Raw genomic sequence first — 23701 nt, forward strand, 5'->3', positions numbered from 1 at the left:
TTATTTTATTTATTATCTACTACTTAATGAAGGAAATCATACGGTATTTGACCTTCTCCCTCTGACTTATTTCACTTTGCGTAATACCCTCAATGTCCATCCATGTTGTCACAAATGACTGGATTTCATCGTTTCTTATGGCTGAGTAGTATTCCATTGTGTATATATACCACATCTTCTTTATCCATTCGTCCCTTGATGGGCACTTAGGTTGCTTCCAAGTCTTTAATACCTCAATTTTAAACTTAAAAGTGAACAGTATCAAATCTTTCAGCTGTGTTGTATTACTGGTTAACAATAATATACTATTATAGTATTAGATGTCATATTTTAGAGTTAGTGAATACTAACAAACCATTGAGCTTGCTATTTTATACTAATAGAAATTAGATGATTTAAAACAAGCACACAGGGCCGGCCCCGTGGCTTAGCGGTTAAGTGCGCGCGCTCCGCTGTTGGCGGCCCGGGTTCGGATCCCGGGCGCGCACCGACGCACTGCTTCTCCGGCCATGCTGAGGCCGCGTCCCACATACAGCAACTAGAATGATGTGCAGCTACGACATACAACTATCTACTGGGGCTTTGGGGAAAAATAAATAAATAAATAAAATCTTTAAAAAAATAAAAAATAAAAAACAAGCACACATTATTCAGGTGAAGGGATAATACTTCTGGGAGCTCATTTTTATTAGTTTATATCATAGTATGACTTAAAAATGACATCTGGAGATTTCCATTCATGCACAGGTATATAATAATTTTTAATAAGACAAATAATTTTGCCTACTACAGGCAAATTTCAGTCAAGTCCACTTTATCTGCAAGCAGTAACAAAATTGTATTGATTTGTTAAGGGTGAGGACAGGAGAGAGAATATGTATTTGATTTCAAAGTTATTGAATTTGAGAAAGATACACTGTTTTCTTTCTCTATAAAAGTTTTTTAATGCATTGTTCATTAAAAAATTATTCAGTAATAAAACTTTTATTTATTTATTACATAAATGAGATCTGTTTATGCCAGTTGTGTTCCTTGATTACATCTGTGACTGTATTTTGAGTTAATTTGAGCCAAACCACCAGCTCCTAGATGTGCTCTAGGACCAGCAGGGGGCTGTAGCATCTTTAAACAGAGCTGAGAAACAGCACTAGGATAGTGAATTTTGACCCTGGAAATACTCCTAATGAGACCATCATCCGTCTTTAACTCTTCTCTAGACAAAACTTCTAGGAATTGGAGGGATAGGGAAAGGTAGAGGGAGTAGTAGGTGTGTGTGTGTGTTTTAAGGATGTTTTCTGGTGTGGCTGTTTTAAACTTTTTTAATTAAAAACAGATAAAGATGGTACTTTGAGCCAGATAAAACAGGAAAAATGGTACTATTCTTTCTAATGCTTAAATACAGAACTTGGCATGTCTGATTTGGAGATGTTTTAGTAATAATTCTAAATTAATGAGACTGAAAGTATTTTAATCAATTAACGGTATTCTTGACTTTATGTCACCTGTGGTCATATGTAGCTTTTTTTCCTGTTTGAAGTTTTGGTTTCCAAAATGTAGCTATATTTCCATCTTCATGGCTGGGACAGAATATTTTTAGTTGACTAAAATGACACATAGTTAACCTTTCAGAGGGAAGTTTTGACTCTCTTCTGGCTGAGTATGTGGCCCATGTTTGGTTAAGATGAACAAGTAGATAAGTAATTATTATAACCTAAAGATTTGATTTTTCTGGTTTCTCTTTTATAGATTCAGAAAGTTTGCAACAAGAAACTATGGGAAAGATATACTCACAGGAGAAAAGAAGTTTCCGAAGAAAACCACAACCATGCAAATGAAAGAATGCTATTCCACGGTAAGATTCCTTTCCCTGCCTGCCACCAGCCTCATCCACATTAGGATAGTTTTTTGTCAGGTATGAAATAATAATGAATCTGCATATTTCTCATGTCATTTGAAAAAAAACAAACCTAATTATGTCTGTACATTGTACATTTATATTTGTATTTTCAAGCTCTTTTGAATTTGTATATTATATAATGGATGATTTGTAAATAGGATTACCATAATGGAAAAAAGATAGAAATGAGAATGTTGACTATTCATATTTTCCTTTTTTCTTTATATAGTAGATTTTGCTTATTATGATCATTCTGAGAAATGGTTTTACTTTTAATTAGTTGAGTGAATTAAAGTAATATCTGAAAATCACCTCAGAAGAATGTATACCTCCTATTCTGACTTTAATTCTGAGTGTCAAAACTACATGTCACTTCGCTGTTAAAAGAGCCATGTCATTGAATCTGTGGAGGTTTCTGAGAACTTTTGTTAAATTGAGAGCACCATTACTTTTTTTTTTTTTTTTAATTTTATTTATTTATTTTTCCCCCCAAAGCCCCAGCAGATAGTTGTAGGTCATAGCTGCACATCCTTCTAGTTGCTGCATGTGGGACGTGGCCTCAGCATGGCCGGAGAAGCGGTGCGTCGGTGCGCGCCCGGGATCCGAACCTGGCCGCCAGTAGGAGCGCGCGCACTTAACCACACTTAACTGCTAGGACACGGGGCCGGCCCTACACCGTTACTTTTTGTTATGTTGCAAGTTGGCAGGTGTTGATTGGTCTTTCAAGTTCATAGCAAAGATGAATATAGATATTAATGTAGTGTTTCTCAAGTCTCCAAGCACATAACCCATATGAGCTCCGGTCTGTTCCTTAATTTGGCCTTGATTGCAGGAAATTTTTAGAGACCTGTAAAGTTCTGTGAAACACAGTGTTTAAATTTCACAATCCCCTGGAAGAATGGCTAGAGCAGACTAAATTGGTGTATAACATCTAAACGGTACTTCTCATTCCCAAAGCCTAAAAATCATCAATGGTAATCTCTTGGCACAGAGCATAATATTTATTTATGTATTGACTTGATGGTTATAATGAGTGACTTTTCCCTTTTATAATATGTATGGTTTTGGTTTTTCCAAATTAATTCAAATAAATGATTCTGTTGTTCAGTATTTCTGTAAAGTGGAATTCAGTGTATTTTCCTGTCCTTTATGAACAGGGCCACTGATCTTGGTGAATCAGTTTTTTGGCTATGTTTATTGGCTCTTCCCAACCCCCACCCTGACCCCAGTCCCTGGCCTGGTTTCCATGCTCAGTACCTGCCCTTTGGCTAAGCTCCCTTTCTTGGCACACTTGCAAAGGAGGAGGAGAAAGAAGTCAATATGCAGGAGATGAAGGAACACACCACATTTGTAGATGGAATCTGCTATAGCAGGTGACGAAAGGCAGAGAAGTGAAGGGTAGAAGAGAACAGGTGTAAGGAGAGAATGAACATGAAAAGGCCACTTTGGCCACTTTTGATATCTAGAAAAAGTACACAAACATAGTTGTCATTGTAAGCCTAATTTCATTCAACCTTGCTATATGAGGTGAATTATGAGACTCTTGGTTCTGGATTTTTATAGATTTGAGGTCTAGAATTTGATAACTCTAGCATTGATATTTCAAGTGATCTGTCTTTCTGGTTGAATCTATATGTGTCCTTACTTTGGCATCTGAACCGTCACACTATTAAAAATATTAATTGATGTTAGCAGTTCTTCTAAAATAGTTATTTATTCTAAAGTAGTGAACCGGCTGACCGTTAACTTGTTACCCTTTTTTTTGATTTTGCTTTATTGTGTTGGTGGTATATATATGTTTAAGAATTTAACTTTTTTTTTTTTTTTTTTTTTTGTGTGTGTGTGAGGAAGATCAGCCCTGAGCTAACATCCATGCTAATCCTCTTTTTGCTGAGGAAGACCGGTTCTGAGCTAACATCTATTGCCAATCCTCCTTCTTTTTTTTTTTTTCTCCCCAAAGCCCCAGGAGATAGTTGTACGTCACAGTTGCACATCCTTCTAGTTGCTGTATGTGGGACGTGGCCTCAGCATGACCCAAGAAGCGGTGCGTTGATGCGCGCCCGGGATCCGAACCCGGGCCGCCAGCAGTGGAGCGTGCGCACTTAACCGCTAAGCCACGGGGCTGGCCCAAGAATTTAACTTCTAAGAGTCTTTAGTTTCTGTTCTTTTTCTTCTAAGATAATTTTAAATTGTTATCCATCTGTGTATATTTTAGGATCACCCTTTGTGAATGCAATTATCCATAAAGGCTTCGATGAAAGGCATGCCTACATAGGTGGCATGTTTGGAGCTGGGATTTATTTTGCTGAAAACTCTTCCAAAAGTAATCAGTATGTATATGGAATTGGAGGAGGTACTGGGTGTCCAGTTCACAAAGACAGATCTTGTTACGTTTGCCACAGGTAAGAGATCACTTGTTCTTTTTTATTTTGATAAGAATCAGATAAGAACTGGTGTCATATTTGAGAAATTTGGGGGCCAAGGCACTATCTTGGACAACTTGAGGAATCCAAGCTAGGTGTGTTCCAGGTTGCTTTTGGCCCTCTCACCAGTTATAGTAATAGCTGATATTTATTAAGTGATCTGTATGGGCCAAGCACAGTTCTAAACACTTGACCTATTTAACTCATTTAACCATTAGAACACCTGGTGCTTTAAAGAATATGGAGTAGAAAATAATCATTGGGCATGAAAGATTTTACTGTAGCCTTGAATTTTATAGGACTGTGGACTCCTTAAAAATACAGTATTCAAATGCTAAAATGACATTACTTGCCAGGTCTAATCATTTCATGGCAATGGGTGAGGGAGTCTCTCTTCCACTGTGATATGATCTTAATCCTCAATTTGTGATGTTACTAGTCAGAAAGTTATAATAAAACACATCAGTTCCTTTAGAAAGCACATTGTTATCAAATAACTACTTTGCACTCTTTTTTTCCACTTTTAGTTACCCTGGTCTAACTCAGTTGTTAAAATCATTCAAATAACTTGGCCCTAAGTGATAAAATCCTCATAGGTAAATATGTTATCTTTTCCCATTCAAAAAATCAAGTCATATTAATTATTGAGATTTATTCTACAGTTAGGGCACTCTTATAAAGATCTAGAGAATCACCTAGATCACCAGAATCACCTAGAAGCCTTGTTAAAATGCAGATTGCTGAGCTGCTGATTTAGTAGGTCTGGAGTGGGACCCTAGAACTTTAATTTCTACCAAGTTCCCAGATGATGCTGATGCTTCCAATCACTGATCTCAAAAAAACCCTAGAGTAGTAGTACTCAGCCTTGGTAGTCCATTGGAATCACCTGGGAGCTTTAAAAATTACCAATGCCTGTGTCCCACCCTCAGCGATTCTCGTTTAATTGGTCTGGGATACAGTCTGGGCATTAGGATTTTTTAAAGGTTCCGAGCTGATTTTGAAAGATTGCCAAGGTGAAGAACTGTAGTCCTGGAGAGAAACGAGGTCTGTTTTTATTTTGTTCTTGCTGTTTACCCCCAAATTTAGACTCATGTAGGTGTTTAAAGTCGGCCCTCCTGGGTATGATCTCCCACCCACTTCTATTTTAGATCATAAATTGGACTGCTTAGGAGGCTTGTAATTTCTTGAGAGTCTGTAAAATGAACACTACTGTTTTTACTTGTCATATTATCTGGAGGCTAAATAGTTCTGATTATTAGTAATAAGCAGTGTTCTTGTACCTCTTCTAAACTGTCTTTGGAACAGAATGCTTAGTTGTCCGGAAATAAGTTTATTAACTTAAGACTTCTGTATTCTGGATTATCATGGAACTGATTGTGACTATAATAGAAAATCTGTTAGAAATGCCAAGAACGTTTCCAAAGGGTGTATTTAGAATAAAAAGTATATAGCCTGTCTTCTTTGGAGAACAGAATCATCAACTGATCCACCAAAACCTCCTGTTCTCCTCTAAAAAAATGAAAATAAGGGAGAGAAACAATGAATTAATTTTAAAAAGGCACGTTGGAACTAAGGAAGGCCAAATCATATGCCCGAGGGGAATGGGAGTGTAATCTGCTTAAACTTCTGGTAAGAGAAGACCTATTTGAGGAAGTAACCTTTCAGCTGAAACCTGAAAAATAAGTGTTAGCCAGGTGAAGAGTGGTAGAATAGATAATCATTCTAGATGGTAGAAGAAACAGTATGATGGCCATGGAGTAAGCAAGTTTGGCCTGTGTGAAGAAAAAAGATTAACGTGCCTGGGGCATAATGAACACAAGGTAAGATTAGAGAAATTGGAGCATTGTAAGGAATTTAGATTTTCTTCTGAGTACAGTGGGTACCCTCTAAAGGGTTTTAAGCAGAAAGTGATGTGATCTGATTTATGTTTTTTGTTGTTTTTTTCTAGACCACTGGTTGCTTGGATGGAAAATAGTTTGGACAGGAATTAGAATAGAAACAGGAAGACTAGTTGAGAGGCCATCGTTACAGTCTAGGTGAAAATTTTGGTGATTTGGACTTAATGGTGGCGGCAGAATTAAGAGAAGTGAATGGATTTCAAATATATTTTGAAGGTGGAATCAACTGGACTTTAGTTGGATAATTATCCACCTTTGCAAACCACTTCCTGAAAGCCCCTTAAACCTTCTCCTCCTTCCCACTTGGCCTATGATTTGTGCTTTTGCTGGGATACAAACCGGATGGCAGAGTCTGCATCTCTATAAGGTTATTACATTTTTAGGTTTTATAGTTAAAACAGGGATTAATTAAAGTGACAGATTCTTTTATTAGTAAGAGTAGAAGATATTCTTACAAAGTTCTTTTAAGGGTGAAATGATGAAAACAATCATAAGTGTTTAAGTATAAATGCGTTAAAAGGCTTATGCAGTGTACACAAATTAAATTGTCGTATGCTGCCTTGTCTTCAAGATCTTTTTCTCTTCATATTATAGGCAGCTGCTGTTTTGCCGGGTAACCTTGGGAAAGTCTTTCCTGCAGTTCAGTGCAATGAAAATGGCACATTCTCCTCCAGGACATCACTCAGTCACTGGTCGACCCAGTGTAAATGGCCTAGCATTAGCTGAATATGTTATTTACAGAGGAGAACAGGTAATTCCATTTTATTTGTTCGTCTTCGGAAATGCTTTAGAGCCATTACTTTAACTTCTTCTTACTAAGCTCTTAAATTGACAAGACATGTTGCCTTAAGAACTGGATTTCTTTTTGACTTTTATTTGGAAATAATTTCAGAGTTACAGAAAAGTTGCAGAAATAGTAAAGAGAATTCTCTTATACCCTTTACTCAGATTTTCCAAATGTTCACATTTTATCATTCTTTTTCTCCTTTATTATTCCCTCTTCCGTATGTGTATGTGTGCATACATGCTTTTTTTTCCCGAACTGCTTGAGAATAAGTTATAGGTGTGTTCCTTTACCCTTAAATACTTCAATGTGTATTTCCTAAAAACAAGGACGTTCTCTTAAAATTATTAAAATCAGGAAAATACCATTGATATAATTTATATCTAATCTGTAGACTTTATTCAGATTTTGCCTATTATACTGAATCTTTTTCTAGCTTCTATAAAATGTAAATGATCAGAATCCTATATTTAATAGTTAACCTGTCTGTAGCAAAGCCCTCTTGCTCTTAGTAACACAGATCCAGTCAAAAGCATCTCTAGAGCAGTGTTCTGAACTGGGGATATGTAGCAGAATCACCTCAGTTATTAAAAACAGACAAACACATGCTTAGTACTGATCCTAGACCTGCTGATTCAGAACCTAAAGGATTGGAGTCAAGGTAAGGATGTTCTGAGAAAATGCCCTTAGATGATTCTGGTCCACAGCACTAATTTAGCACCTCTTCCCTAAAGATTAGGAATCCTTATGGTAAATCTCATTTCAAAAAAATTTGTTTACCAATGTTTGAATTAATCTGTCTCTTCCAGGCTTATCCCGAATATTTAATTACGTACCAGATTGTGAGGCCTGAAGGTATGGTTGATGGATAAATAGTTGTTTTAGAAAACTTAACTCCACTGAACCTAAAATCATCTAAGCAGCTGGTGGCCTCTTAAGTTTTACTCCTTTGCTGAGAAAAATCATCTGTCCACAAGCCTGTGGCAAAAGGATAAAAAATGTGAAAGAAGTTTAACATTCTGACTTGATAAAGCTTTAATAATGTACAGTGTTTTCTAAATATTTCCTGTTTTTCAGCACTTTAACAGATGCCATTCCAGGTTAAACTGGGTTTATCTGTACTGAATTATAAACAGATTTAACTTGAATCTTTTATACATTATGCATTGATTCTAACAGAAACTGTAATCCCCTCGACAGATTTCATTTTACTAATACAGTACTGTGTTCTTTAAAACGCAGCATTTACACTGAATACAGTTTCAATTGTAAAACTGTAAATAAGAGCTTTTGTACTAGCCCGATATTTATTTACATTGCTTTGTAATATAAATCTACTGTTTTAGAACTGCAGCCGTTTACAAATTGTTTTCGTATGTACTGCTCATCTGTACTTCATCTTTCATCATCATGATTGAGTGATCTTTACATTTGATTCCAGAGGCTATGTTGAGTTGTTAGCAGAGACTTTGTCAGTTGGGAAAGATTTATTTATCAGATTTAATTTGCTGATGGAAGTTTTATCTCTCGTTAGAAATCTTTCCCATTTAAGAACTTGTTTCATGAATACTCTGGGGATTTAATTTGTGATACCTTTGTATGTATAAGACACATTCCAAAGAGCTCTACCTCTGATGGTCCTGATTGCTAAAGAAGCTTCTTTACTGGCCTCAGACTCTGGGTGCCTCATTGGAAAATTTTCTCCTGTCATTCTGTGAAAATTAACACGAGTGCTTCTATTTTTTTAGAGAGGCTAAATCCTGCCACTGAAAAATTAGTGTTCATGGAATGTAAATAGGAAGTAAAATTTCAGAAGTGGGAAGGGTAATCCTGAATAATTTTCCAATCTGTTCTAATTACCTTAAACCTAAAGGAAAAAAAGTAGCAAATGGGAGTGGGTAGTTTTTTGTCTTAAGTATTTTTTTCCTGTTCTTTTTCCTTAGCCTTGCTGTTATAGCCAGTCTAATCACCATAGGTAAACTCAACCCAGAACCATGAAATGTGGGTGTCCCGGTTCTCTCCTGGCCTCCTGAATGGGCAGGTGCAGTGAGATGGGCACTTCCTGCTCGTGGGTTCCCTCATCATGACGTTACACTCAATTGGAAATCCACTTCGTTTGTGCATCACACAATGACCAGGCTTGTGTTCAGTTTGGCAGCTGTGGAGGGGAATGTTATCCCATAAAATGCCATTCCTATATTCTAACATAAAACTATCTTTTCCATGAAATGTGCTAAAACGTCTTGGTACAAAGACATGAGTTACAGCTTGCAGTCTATTTGTTGATGCCAGCTCCATCAGAAGTCAAGGCAGGACTTTTACCCCCTTAAGTCTTTGTAATTAAGGATGTTCCGTTTCACTTTCTGTACCAGTTCACCTTTGTTTTACATTTTATTTAGTCTCTAAATTAACTGGCCCTTTGCAGTAATTTGTACATAAAGTTCTAGAAAACCATGTTTCTTGTCTTGAGTAAGAGTTAAAGTAAATGCCTATCTGGAGTTGTTTCTATGATGTAAATTGTGATCATTATTTAAGAGGTAAATTCCTGACCTTGAAGTGCTTTTATACAGATCTCTAATAATTGCAAATATGATCGTAAAGTCATTTCTTGGAACACAAATGGAATATGCCAAATTTTGTAAGATTTTTCAGGTTCTGGAAGCTTCCAGTTTTATAATTAGAAGATAATGAGATGAGTTAATGGAATTTATATTTACATACCTTATCTCTCAACATTTAGCCCATATTACTCACCCTATGAGTGAATCTGGAATTTCTTATCATGTAAAATCATCGTGGTCTATGAATTTACAATATTGCAACCTGTGTTGTTTCATCTAATCCATTGCTTACTTAGCGTGTTGTTTTTCTATGAATGATTATGTTGTGGTTAATATGTTAGCATGGCAATATTTTCAGATAGCTTTTTGTTTGTCGGGGGCTTGGGTGGCTTGGGGAGGGTTTTGGAGTTTTTGCATGAAATACCTTACTTTATAATGATGGAATTGCTTTTTCTTTTGTCTTGTGATTTTTTTTTTTGAAGTGAGATTTAACTTTTTGTGTGAGTAGTACTATTATATTCATCTTGAGTGTCATACTTGTACTGTATCACATTCCATACTCTCATTTAATTCTTAATAAACTGTTCACTTGTTTTTCTGGGTAGCATGGTAATTACTGGAATAGAATAAATGTGTTGAATGGTCTTTGGGAAAATGGATAAAGATTACAATAAATCACAATTGCAGGAAAACAGTGTAGTTCTGAGTCTAATAGTGATAAAGAGAGCTGTTTAAAGTTTGAAATACTGAATGTTGTGACCATACCTGCTCAGATGCTTTAAGATGAAAGTATCTGTAAGATGCTTTTTAGACATTTAGTCCATCCAGCACAACTTTTGGCAAACCTTAAAGGTCATTCCTGGAAAGTCTGTCTTCTTAACTTTATAAAGAAGAATATATTTTTGTTTTCTATGTCATATAAAAAATTCTTTATAAGTTTTCAAATCTTAAAGTTAGTGGTATTTAGGGGCCGGCCCGGTGGCATAAGTGGTTAAGTGCGCGTGCTCCGCTGCAGCACCCCGGGGTTCGCTGGTTCGTATCCCGGGTGCGCACCAACGCACTGCTTGGCAAGCCATGCTGTGGCAGCATTCCATATAAATTGGAGGAAGAAGGGCACAGATGTTAGCCCAGGGCCAGTTTTCCTCAGCAAAAAAAGAGGAGGATTGGCAGATGTTAGCACAGGGCTGATCTCCTCACAAAAAAAAAGTATTTATTACTCATAAAAGAAAGTATAATAACATATGTATTTTAGATTTCAGTATGCTAAGTGTCCAGGTATGTGATCAGTTTTTGTAGTAAGAGAATAATGGTGCAAATAACCCATAAGTCATTTGGCTTTGAAATATATTTCAGCAGCTTTATCGTACTGGTTCAGTTAGGATAATATTGAAGTGTTTGCTTGCTGTTTCCTAAACATGCATGTCACTGTATGATGTGATCCAGTTGTTTGCAGGGTGATGAGGAAAGAAAACGTACAAATAAACTTCCCTCAGCTTTTGTCATTAGTATTCCTACCTGGCCATTTACCTACTGTCCTGTCCTGTTAGAGGACTAGCATGACAGAGGAAGCAAGTAGTAGTAGTACCCTTCTTCCCCAGGAGAACTGTCCAATTTTTATCAAGTTAGACTGCAATGTGGTCTTTTCACTATCTCCTGAATCTCTACCCTTCTTCATGCTTACTAGCTTAGGCATACTGACGTAAAATACTTAATTATACCCTCTTAGAAGATTCTTGTTCTTGACACACAAGCCACCGTTATCAGAAGTGTCTTCTCCACTTCGTCATCCCCCCACGGTTGTCATCCCCATCCCACAGGTATACACAGAGCCCCCCAGGTGGTCTGCCCATATACTGTAGAGCAGTGCTACACAAAAGTGGCCTGCAGGGGGTTGGTCTGCGAACTGTTACCAGCCCATGGAAAGATGAAAACAAAAATTGAGAGGAAGCTTTTATAGCAGTTTGACATTGCTGCAGTGGTTTTAATTTCTTTACCAAAATATCCATCTGCAACAGATTGGAAATTAAGAGGGGAAAAAAAACTGATCCCTCACAGATAATTTGAAAGCTATTAAAAAACATACCTGTGGGGCCGGCCCTGTGGCTTGGTGGTTAAGTGCGCGCGCTGCAATGCTGGTGGCCCGGGTTCGGATCCCGGGTGCGCATCGAGGCACCACTTCTCCGTCCATCCTGAGGCCGAGTCCCACATACAGCAACTAGAAGGATGTGCAGCTATGACATACAACTATCTACTGGGGCTTTGGAGGGAAAAAATAAAATCTTTAAAAAAAAAACATACCTGTTTTGTTTACTACTAGACCCATCACCTAGCACATCCTGGCACATAGTAGTTCCTCAGTAACTTTTTGTTGAATAAATAAATAGTGATTAAGTGATTGGGCTCTAGGGTCAAATGGGTCTGGATTTGAATTTATCCTATCCTTCACCAACTGTGCAACATTGAACAAACTACATAATCTTCATAAACTTTAAAGTACTTATAGGGGTGTTGAGAGAACTAAATGATTTTCTGTCTGTGCCACTAAGTGCCATACTTGGCAATAACTGCTTATTGTAATTAATATTATTATTATTTCCCTGAATGCTCCAGGACTAGTAGTTGAATTTTCTCACTTGTGGAAACAGAGAACATAGAATTTCAAAGCAGCAAGATTTCTTAGCCACTGAGCCCTTTGTTCAAATGAAATCTTAAGAAACTCAAAATGTCAAGTGTATAAATCGCTAGGTGTGTGAGGATCTCAGTTTGAAAATTACTGATAAAGGCATACAGACATGACGGCAACGTGGTTGGGGAAGGAAGACATACCCATAACCCAAGCTGCATCATATTCCCACAGTACAGAAGAAACAAGCCCTGTTCAGGTGGACTCATGGTCAAAAGTCCAAAACACTCCATTGTGAGCACAAGTCAGCAGACACAGTCTTCGAAGATTCGCACCCATACAAACTCAAATAACACAATAACTATGGAATAAAAATGTTTAAAATGATTGGGGGGAGGGGTGAAGAAAGCATGAAAGCCATTAGAAAAGATGACGCTATGAAAAAGACAAAGTTGATTTGAAAAGCTGTCTTGGAGCTTAAAAAATACATAATTAAATTAAAAACTCAGTGGACAGATTAAACCACAGATTGGGCATATCTAAAGAGATGGGTGTATCTGAAGAGAATTGGTGAACTAGAAGAAAAAGCAGGAAAATACCCAGATTATAACAGAGGAAGAGGTGGGAAATAGGGAAGAGCTAAGAGACGTGGAGACTAGAACAAGAAGATCCAACATAAAGAATAGGAGAGGGAAGAGATTTGAGAGTTTTTCCAGAATTTATAAAGGATATGGATCCTCGAAGAAGCATAAAAAATATCTAGGATAGTAAATAAAAACAAGTCTGCTTCTAGGCATGTAGTAGAATCGCAAAAAAGCGAGAAAAATCTAAAAGCCACAAGAGAGAAGACATTACCTACAAAGGTGTAGTTACGCTGGCAGCAGGCTTTTCAATGGCAGCAATATAGATCAGAAGACAATAAAATAACTTTCAAGTGCTGGGGAAAAAATTCATGTTAGCTTTGAACTCTGTTAATAGGTAAATTACTATTCAAAAGAGAAGATAAACAACATATTTTCAGATTTTGCTGAAAGAACTCAGGATTGGTCTTCAGGAAAGAAAGCAATTGAATCCAGAAGGAAGGAGTGAGATGCCATAAGCTGGTGAACAAAGGAATTAGTAAACATGTTGGCAAACGGACTGAACTCGTACTCATGTAAAAAGAGAATAAATAAATGCCTTATTAACTGACAGGGACTGATATCTTCCAAGGCATAATAAATGAAAAAAGCAAGAGGTTGACCAGTATGTATGATTTGCTACTATTTGTATAATATAGATAAAGTACAATATGCATTTGCTTCTTTATGCATAAAATACCTCCAGGATACACATAAACTATTGGCAGGACACCTCGGTGTTGGGAGACAGAAGTGATAAAGGGACTTTTCACTGTATACCCTTTTATTCCTTTTGAATTTTGTGCCAGGACTATTTTATTTATTTAAAACACTATAAAATAAGCATTGTCTATAAAAATACTGTACATTTGAGATTTTAAAAACAAGGTGGAATTTAAAGTACTACTTGACAATAACATGGGAAATAGAAACCTTAAGATATTGATGAACTTTGGAGTTTAAGTATACATATTAAATTTTTAAGGATAATTACTCTTAGAACTGTGAAAGACAAAAAGTAAATGAACACTCCAATAGAAATGGGAATAACAGGTGACTCGTGCACTTTTTTTTCCCTCAAAAGTATAAAAGAATCTAGAGTGAATAGGAAATATCTGTAAAGGGCTTAGAATAGGCTAGACAGTCCTGAAGAAAAAAGCAGTAAGGCAGGAGGACCAGAGATCAAGAATAACATTAATGCTCTTGTAACTCAGGGTAATATTGGTGCAGCGATAGACTCATTTGACCAACTGAACAGACTATTTATGGAATTGTTATATACACCAGAAGTAGCATTACAGATCGTGTGGAAAGGAGGAACTGTTGAATAATTTGTTATGGAACAACTGGTTAACCATATGGAAAAAAAGATTTATATATGGATGCATACACAAAAATAAATTTCACGTGGATTTTACATATGAAAGTGAAATATTTTAAATGTTTGGAAGAAGAAGATTTTCTGATTTGGGGATAAGGAAGAACTTTTAGCTGAGCTTCAAAGAATGCTAACCCTAAAAGAAAAAATTAGTAAATTTGACTATATTACAATTAAGAACTTCAGTTCACCCAAATCTCCGTTAAGAAAGTAAAGAGGTGGGGCCGGCCCCGTGGCGTAGCAGTTAAGTGCGCCTGCTCTGCTGCTGGTGGCCCGGGTTCGGATCCCGGGCGCGCACTGACGCACCGCTTGTCAGGCCATGCTATGGCGGCCTCCCACATAAAGTGGAGGAAGATGGGCACGGATGTTAGCTCGGGGCCAGTCTTCCTCAGCAAAAAGAGGTTGATTGGCATGGATGCTAGCTCAGGGCTGATCTTCCTCACACACACACAAAAAGTAAAGTGACAAGTCTCAAAGTGAGAGAAGATATTCGCGGCGCATATAAAGAGCAAAGGATTCATATGCAGGATAGATTAAAAACTACAGTAAGGAAAAGACAAAAAATGAGTAAAAGATAAATAGGCATTTCTCAAAATGGGAAACCCCAGTAACCGCTAAGCATTCCAAAAAGTGCTCAGCCTCATTAGCAATCAGGGAAATGCACATTAGGTACCATACGATACCATTTTACACCTGCTGGAACTGACAAAAGTGAAAAACTTGTCAATGCAAGTGTTAGAGGATGTGGATCTCCTACACATTGCTGTGGGTCCAAGTGCTTTGGAAAACAGTTTGGCATTACTGGTAAAACGAAAAATCCTACTTCTGGGTATGTAAGGAGGAAACCCTTGCTCAGGGGCTCTAGGAGGCATATAGCAGAATGCATAACATGGACAGCAATAATGTTTATATAATGACTGTCTTCTCTCTGCCCTCCTGATTCACTCTTCACTGTTATCCACCCTCCTTTCTGCCCCGGAATACTAAGCTTTATGGACCATGTGGACAAATCCACTTGCCCTCTGGCTTCCAGCAGGATATTGGAGGGAGGGAGGGAGAGGGGAAGGGAAGAGAGAGAGATTTGAACATCTATTTCCCCAGCTCCCATCCTGCCCCGTCATCTCAGGACAACCTTGGCACTACTAACATTTGGGCAGGATGATTCTTTGTTGTGGGGGCTGTCCTGTGCATTGTAGGATGTTTACCAGCATCTCTTACCTCTAACCACTAGATGCCAATAGCACCTCTCCCCCAGTTGTAACAACCAGACATGTCCTAGATATTGCCAAATGTCCCTTTGGGTGCAAAATCACCCTGGGTGGAAACCACTAGGTTAGATGTCCCCTTGGCTAAAAAAGTCACTGCTCCTCCCAGAATGGCCTTCCCTCTTAACAACTCTTCTAGGTTTCAATACTACTCCCTCCACTTATTCCTTCTGGCATAGGCGTTTTAACAGCTTCACTCGACTGCACTATCCCTTGTGATTTCTCTCCACTCTGTACCTTTGTAAATAGTTTCTTTATTAAATCTTCCTTGAATTATCATGCTTTGATTGTGGCATCTGTTTTCTGCTGCAACAATAATAAAAGATCATTACTAATGGGGCCACTCCATAGCCACTTCCTGATTATTTCTTGTATGCCAGCCATTATGTTAAGCACTAACCAGAAGAGCTAAGAAAAGTGTGGCAAAGAAAGAGTTGAGGAGGAGGGGGGTAGAAATAGACATGCCCCCTAGTCAGCTGATAAAGAAACACTAGACCGAAAAGATTCATAAACCAGCCTCTAAACTTTTGGTTCACTAGAAATCTGTGACTGCATGTCAAAGTGAGTTTAGTAGTATCATCCTGTTACCAAATAATTCTCAAGCAAAACAATTTTTGAAGATTGCAGAAGCTGGTCGATGAAAGACCTCTTAAAACTAGCATATGGAAAGCCCCTGTCATAGGGCCTAGCACATAGTAAGTGCTGCATAAATGGTTAATGAATCAGAAGGATAGTTAGGACTTTGAATCTAGCAAACAGTTATTTTAAGACATTTACGTGAAAGATCAAGGAGAAAAAAAAAGATACAGAAGACCTAAATAACATAATAACGTAGATTTAATTGATACATATAGAACCTTGTTCCCCGAGTACTCATGGAACATTTACAAAAATTGTCCATGCATTAGATCATAAAGAAAACCTTAATAAATTCCAAAAACTGGAAATAATGCAGGACAATACGCTTTGTTCACAATTCGTCAAAACTAAAAATTAGCAACAAAGTTAGCAAACAAAAAATCCTAAACACCTGGATACTAAAGGTGTTTCCTTGGTTCAAACAGAAAGTTAAAGCTGAAATTGCAGAAGAGTTAGTAGATAGGATAAAGAGAACACTCAAAATATGAGACACACCAAAAGCAGTGTCCAAAATATTTGAGACCTTCAGTACTTATAATAAAAATAAACTAACTGAAGAAATTATTAATAGGACCAAAAGTAAATAAATAAACCAAGGAAGAAGGACTTAGTAAAAATAAAAGCAGAAACTAGGGGATAGGAAGACAATTGAGTAGAAGCGATAAATGCAAAAACTAGTTCTTCAAGGGAATGAAATAGATAAGGTAATCAAGAAAAAGTAAATCATAAATCCGCAATATAAAAAATTAAAATGGGGAAGTAACCACAAATACAGAGAAAACGTAAAAGAATTTTCAAAGACCACTTTGCTCAACTCCATGCAAATAAATCTGGAAACATAGATGAAACCTAAGGTGATATTCTATTAAGATGTAAATGACCAAAACTAACCCCAGAAAAGAGTGCAAATCTAAAGCCAAATGCCAAAGACGACAGAGAATACTGTCAAAGAGCTATACCCCAACAACCCCCAACCCAGTGAGTTTCATACGCAACTTCTGACAAACCATTAAGGAATCGATAATGCCAATGCTATTTGAACTGTTCTCGAGTGTACAAAAACAAAGCTTCTAATTTCTTTTGTAGCTACAGCATAGAATTAATATAATATTTCAACAAGATAACACAAAAAGAAATGAATTTTAATGCACAAATCTTTAAAATAATTGCAAATAAAATCCAGCAGACTATTAAAAGAATAAAACCCACAGGAGTAGGGATTAACTGCAAATAAGTGTGAGGGAACTCGGGATGGTGGAAACATTCCAACACTGGATTAGAACATGTATCAGTGATAAATTTACTCAAGTTAGTTTAATTGTATACTTACAATGGGTGGATTTTATGGTATGTAAAGTATACCTCAATAAAGCTGTTGGTAAAAAATAATATATAACCAGTTAGAGTTTATATCAAAAAAGCAAGGATGGTTCACCATTAGAAAATAATATAGGGGCCAGCCCAGCGGCGCAAGTGGTTAAGCGCCCGCGTTCTGCCACGGTGGCCCGGGGTTCGCTGGTTCAGATCCCGGGCGCGCCCTGACGCACCGCTTGCCAGGCCATGCTGTGGTGGCGTCCCATATAAAGTGGAGGAAGATGGGCACTGATGTTTGCCCAGGGCCAGTCTTCCTCAGCAAAAAAAAAAAAAAAGAGGAGGATTGGCAGATGTTAGCACAGGGCTGATCTTCCTCACAAAAAAAAAATAATAATAATATAATTCACCCTATCAGTAGCTCACAGGGCAAAAATTAGATGATAATCCCCTTGGATGATGAAAAGACATTTGATAAAAGCATACATATATACAAAATAGAAATAGATACTTCCTAATATAATATTTATATATAAATCAACTTTATATATAAGCCAAAAGCCAGCATCATGTTTAGTGGAGAAACACTAGAAGGATTTAAGTCAAGAACCAGATAAGACTGTCCATTATTTAACCTTGTTCTGAAGGTACTAGCTGATGCTATTAGTAAAGAAAGGAAAAAAAATGTTAAAGGAGAAAGTAAAATTATTTTTACTTACAATTAATATTATCTGAAACACCCAAGAAAACCAACTGAAAAACTATTTCAAACAATAAGAATATTCAGTAACATTAGTAGGTACGAAATGAATAAACAGAAATTAATAGCTTTCCTATTTACACATAAAAAGCACTTGTAAAATATAATGGAGGAAAAGATCCCATTTATAATAACAAAAAATATATATATATAATACCTAAGAATAAACTTAACAATAAAAAGAAAATATTAAATGTCAGAGACAGAAAATAGTACTGGCACAAATAGAATACCATATGCTATTCTGAGACAGAAAGGTTCAATGATATAATGATTTCATTTCTCCCTAAATTAGTATGTAAATTTACCAATACGTTATTGTTGACCTAATAACATACCAACCCTTTTGAAGGAAGGAGTGGGAAACTATAAAAACTGATTCTAAAGCTACTATGGAAAAGTAAGTACAAGGATTCTTATTAAAAATATCTGGAAGATATCAGGGGCAGGGGGGGTGGGGGGTAGGCACAAGGGGTGAAGGGATGCATTTATATGGTGACTGACAAACAATAATGTACAACAAAAATTCCACAATAAAAAAAAATCTGGACGAGTACTGAAGGGCTACTAGCCATACCATATATTAAAATATTTTGAAGCTACTCTTATTAGAACAGTAATACAGGCACATAAACTATGGAATGGAAGAGTGTCCAGAAATGGTCTGAAATCCACAGTATATGATAAAGGTAGTATATTATGAAATTGTGAGAAAGATGATGGTCTTGCAACAACTGGGGAGCCATCTGGGAAAAATAAGGTTGGACCCAAGCCTTATTTCTCACATAAAATACATTTCAGATGAGTCCAATACGTAACGATAGAAAATGAAACTACAAAACTACAGGAAGACATAGAATGATGTTACTAATCTTGATATAGCGAAGACCTTTGTAATTATAATCCAAAACCCAGAAACTAGGAACAAAAAGATTGATAAATACAATTTCATAAAAATTTAAAATGTCTGCAAACAAAATAAAAAGATAAATGGCAAACCGCGACAAATATTTGCAACACACATAACAGGCAAGGAAGTGGCTTTTTTAACATATAAAGAGTACCTCAAAATCAAGAAGCAAAATAACAACAACCCAATAGAAAATGAACAATATAGAGAAAAGGAAATAAAAATGGCATTTAAAGAAGAGAAATACAACTTAACTATATACTATGATACCATTTTCCATCACTTATATTAGTGAAGAATGATAGTCAAAATATTTAACACCCAGGCACTGGCCAGCCAGTCGCAGTAGACTCTGAAGACTCCTCTTCTGCCTAGTGTTAACCCTTTAGTTGCTGGATCGTGAGAGGTTGTGGGGGAACCGGAGCCCCTGAGATATCAGAGAGGAGCATTCAGGGGGCTTGGAGCAGCAGCTGGTTACCAGTGAGTGTGGAAGGATGCTGCTACTCAACAACCGGTACAGCCCCACTGGTGCGATATAGCTGCCTATCAGCCCTGGTGGAGGAGAATACTTCTCTCGCATCATGGAGAACCAACCTCTAGAAGGAAAACTGAGCAATACTTGTCCAAATTTTATGTGGATATACCCTTTGAGTAAAAGAACCCATGATAAAGAAATACATCACAGTGTTATTTGAAAAGACAAAGTTATAAATAGCATATCTGTCTATCAATAGGGGACTGGGTAAGTAAATTATAGACACCAGAAAGCCTGGAGTCATGAAAAGAATGAGCGGGTCCTGTGTGTACTGATCAAGATCGATTATTCAGTGGAGAAAAAAAGCAAGCTTCAGAACAGTGTGTATGGTCAGTTACCATTGTAAAAAAATAAATACAGAGGAAATAACATATAGGCTATTTTGGGGGGAAAAATCAAGTAAGTGGTAACAGTAATCCGAGGAGGAGATCTGGGTGGCAGGAGACATAGGGATGGAATGAAAGCTGAGTCTCCATTCTGTATTCGTTGTACTGAGAATTTTCTATGCTGTGCACTCATTTAAAAATAGAATTTGTTGGGGCTGGCCTGGTGGCGCAAGTGGTTAGGTGTGCGTGCTCCACTGAGGGCGGCCTGGGGTTTGCCGGTTCGGATCCCGGTCGCGCACCGACGCACCACTTGGCAAGTCATGCTGTGGCGGCGTCCCATATAAAGTGGAGGAAGATGGGCACGGATGTTAGCCCAGGGCCAGTCTTCCTCAGCAAAAAAAAAAGAGGAGGATTGGCAGATGTTAGTGCAGGGCTGATCTTCCTCACTAAATAAATAAATAAAAATAGAATTTGTTTAAAGATGAGATTTGAGTTAGGTAATATCTGAGTTCTTTTAAGCTATAAGTCTGCAAAAGCGTGACCAAAACTGAACTGAGAAGTCCTCCAAACCTGCTCTATCTTCAATCTTCCTCCTCTAGGTCATGGCCGCTCCATTCTTCCAGTCATTCAAGACATAAACCTGGGAGTCGTCATCCTCTTCCCCTCACAGCCCACATCAACCCTTAGTCTCCTTGCTTCTGCTTTCACCCTTGTCCCCCACTGCTCCCCACCCCAGAGCCCGTAGTCTATTTTCAACTCAGGAGCCAGAGTGATCCTGTTGAAGCCTAAGTCAAACTATGTCACGCCTTTTGCTCACAACTCTGCAGTGACTCCCCATTTCACTTAGAGTAAAAAGCTGAAGTCCTTAAAATGCTCAGCTTGACCCACATGACCTGCCTCTGCACACCTGTAACACCATTTCCCACTCTACCCCCGGACACTCCATCCTTCTCTGAACACACAGGCACGCTTCCCCCTGCCAGGTCTTTGCAGGTGTGTTTCTGCTGCCTAGAACACTCTTCCCCCAGCATTCACCATGACTTACTCCCCCACTTCCTTCCTGTTTGTTCAGACATCACCTTCTCAGGGACGCCTTCCAGAACCACCTTATTTTATTTATTTATTTTTTTAATTTTTTTTTTATTTATTTTTTCCCCCAAAGCCCCGGTAGATAGTTGTATGTCACAGCTGCACATCCTTCTAGTTGCTGTATGTGGGACCCGGCCTCAGCATGGCCGGAGAAGCGGTGCGTCAGTGCGCGCCCGGGATCCGAACCCGGGTCGCCAGCAGCGGAACGTGCGCACTTAACCGCTAAGCCACGGGGCCGGCCCAAGAACCACCTTATTTTAAATTCCATTGCATCCTGCCCCTTCTCCCCCAATTCGCTCCCAATCCTCCTTACCCTGCTCTCTTTCTAAATTCAACATTATTTATTTATTATATTTATTGTCCATCTCCTCCCACTAAAAGGTAAACTTCACAAGGATGGATTCCACTGATGTAACCCAGTGCCTAGAACCTGGTGCATAGATGGTGCTCAATAAACACTTGTTAAGTGAGTGAACGGGCTTATATGATCTTCACTCAGTTCTTTTAAAGTCTACTTACCATCATATGGAGAGAGCAATAGATAATAGTGGCATTACCAGCAGAAACAATAATAACAACATAGTTATTTATCAAATCCACCACTAGCAATACAGTAATATCAATAATCATCATTGTCATGTATCCAATTCACTGCCAGCAATAACATAATATCAATCATCATAGTTATCATTTTTAAAATTCACCACCAGTAATAATAATATCAATAATGACAGTTATCAAGTTCACTACCAGTTATCTCAATAATCCACAATTACCACGTATTAAATCCCTGCACCATAAACCAGATAATCCCATGTAGATTATCTTTCAGATGAGGGAACTGGAGCTCAGGAGTTAAAGAAACTTGCCCAAGGCCAAGGCTGGTAAATCTTTTCAGATTCCCTTTCCCCTGTGCTCCTCAAGCCTCCTCAGTATGCTGTGCTCCTGGTGGGCAGTACATCAGCCCTGAGGAGATGGGAGTCTTTTCTCAAGGTTCTGCGGGGAAGTCATTGGTTGCCTGCACCATACAGAGATGCAGGACGCATAGGTGTTGCCACTTTTCTGGTACTTCCAGTCTCAGATCGTGGGGAGTAACTGCTGTGTGTCTCCTGGAGCCAGCACTCCTCCCCACCCCAGTCGGCATACAGATTCTGTCAGAGGAATTTTCTGTCCCTAAAGGCAGAAAACTGCTCCGACTTGCCTTCCTCTGAAGAGGCTTGGACCAGGAGGAAGTTGATGAAAATTGAACTGTGCCTGTTTCAGTGCCTCCCCTCTTGAAACAGATGCTGGAAAGGATGCTTTTATTTAGAATCTCTAAGCAGCTGAATTTTAAACTGACCAGTTGGAGGAGCAGATGGATTCTGGATAAAGCTGTAATCCAGAAGTTGAAACTGATTTCTAGTGGCAGTTTCAACCCTACATATTTGTCAAGAGGGAATAGTTGGGACTCCTCTGGAGGAGTGTTCTGTCCCAGAAAAAGGAAAATGTTTCTGTTCTGATCACTGAATAAAGGAAGAATGAATCTAGGAAGAAATGATCTGGCTGAAGATTAATACATTTTAATATAAAAAGGCTAGCAGATTCCAGTGGAAGCAAATATAGTCAATTTGTATTTATAGACAGGGATTAAATAAACTAATCCGATGGGAGTCTGTGCAGGCAATTGTTTGGGAGCAAGATAGATCCATCTGTATGCAAAGAATTGTGAATGAATGAGGATCCATGGCTCAGTGGGCAGGCGGGGCATAGGGGAGACCACCAGTCCAGATAATCAGACATTCACGTTTCCCCCTGTTTTGTTCTATTGTATCCAAATGTGAGAAGCTGCTTTCCAGTCCCCCAGATACAAAGCTTTTTATTGGACTTTTCTGAGGCTTGATCCTGGCTGCTTTACTCAAACTGCCAGCCTCAGAAGGAGTTTTGCTTGATGGCGTCTGGCAGCTCGGCTTTGCCCACCAGTAGATTTATGAGCTGTGAAAGATGGTCAAATTAACACCATAAGCATTCCTGATAGGATTAGAGGGTCAGAGACATGCCGGCATTCGCACACCACCCTGGTGTAACACACTGTCTTTGTGTCTTCCCAGACCTTCTGGGTGGAGTTTGGAGAGGGCTGAGCAGGAGGTGACACCACACACCCCTCTCCCAGCTGGCGACACAAAGGGTCACCATGAGATTCCAGATGATGTTATTTGGCATTTAACATCTTCTAATGGCAGCATCTCCCAATCAAAAGGACTGAACTGAAGTGGTAAATGCATCCCCTTTCAGGCTGAATACCCATCTATGACTCCCCATGGAGTGAAAGAGCGTCTCTTCTCTGGCGTGGGATTGACTGCTCCAACTGCCCTGACAAGCGCTGGGGGTGGGCCTTAAAACATCCATTTAAGCAATGCTAATCACTGATTTTTCTGATTGTAACAGTAAAGCATATTCATTGTAGAAAATTTGGAAAAATATAGCAAAGTAAAAACCACCTGTCATCCCATTACTTAGAAACAGCTTACCATTAACATTTTGGTGTGTTTATTTACAATCTGTTTTCTATGCATATGCGTAGGTAATTTGTTTTTGTTCTGACAAAGCCAGATCATATTGTTTAACCTGAATCTTTTCTTTTAATATTACATCCAAAGCATTTCCCCATGTTACTAAATATCTGTTTTTATAAAAGTTTATTTT

General features: G+C 38.2%; 1 protein-coding gene across 6 annotated transcripts in view; it reads left to right on the forward strand.

Moving 5' to 3' along the window:
• TNKS2 (tankyrase 2) overlaps positions 1-23701 on the forward strand; it is a 75489-nt gene that overhangs the window by 50652 nt on the left and 1136 nt on the right. For 3 of the 6 annotated variants that reach the window (XM_087432271.1, XM_087432268.1, XM_087432267.1), the window contains 4 exons: positions 1747-1852; positions 4113-4299; positions 6813-6969; positions 7812-7857. In XM_087432271.1, coding sequence (XP_087288397.1) covers positions 1747-1852; positions 4113-4299; positions 6813-6969; positions 7812-7857 — 496 coding nt within the window. Of the gene's footprint in view, positions 1-1746; positions 1853-4112; positions 4300-6812; positions 6970-7811; positions 10158-23106; positions 23169-23701 lie in introns of those variants that run through there. The other 3 variants (XM_087432269.1, XM_087432270.1, XM_004427823.3) reach the window with 3 other exon arrangements.

The sequence above is a fragment of the Ceratotherium simum genome, chromosome 6 (assembly GCF_057802395.1).
Source record: "Ceratotherium simum simum isolate JZ-2026a chromosome 6, ASM5780239v1, whole genome shotgun sequence".
NCBI classification, from domain to species: domain Eukaryota; kingdom Metazoa; phylum Chordata; class Mammalia; order Perissodactyla; family Rhinocerotidae; genus Ceratotherium; species Ceratotherium simum.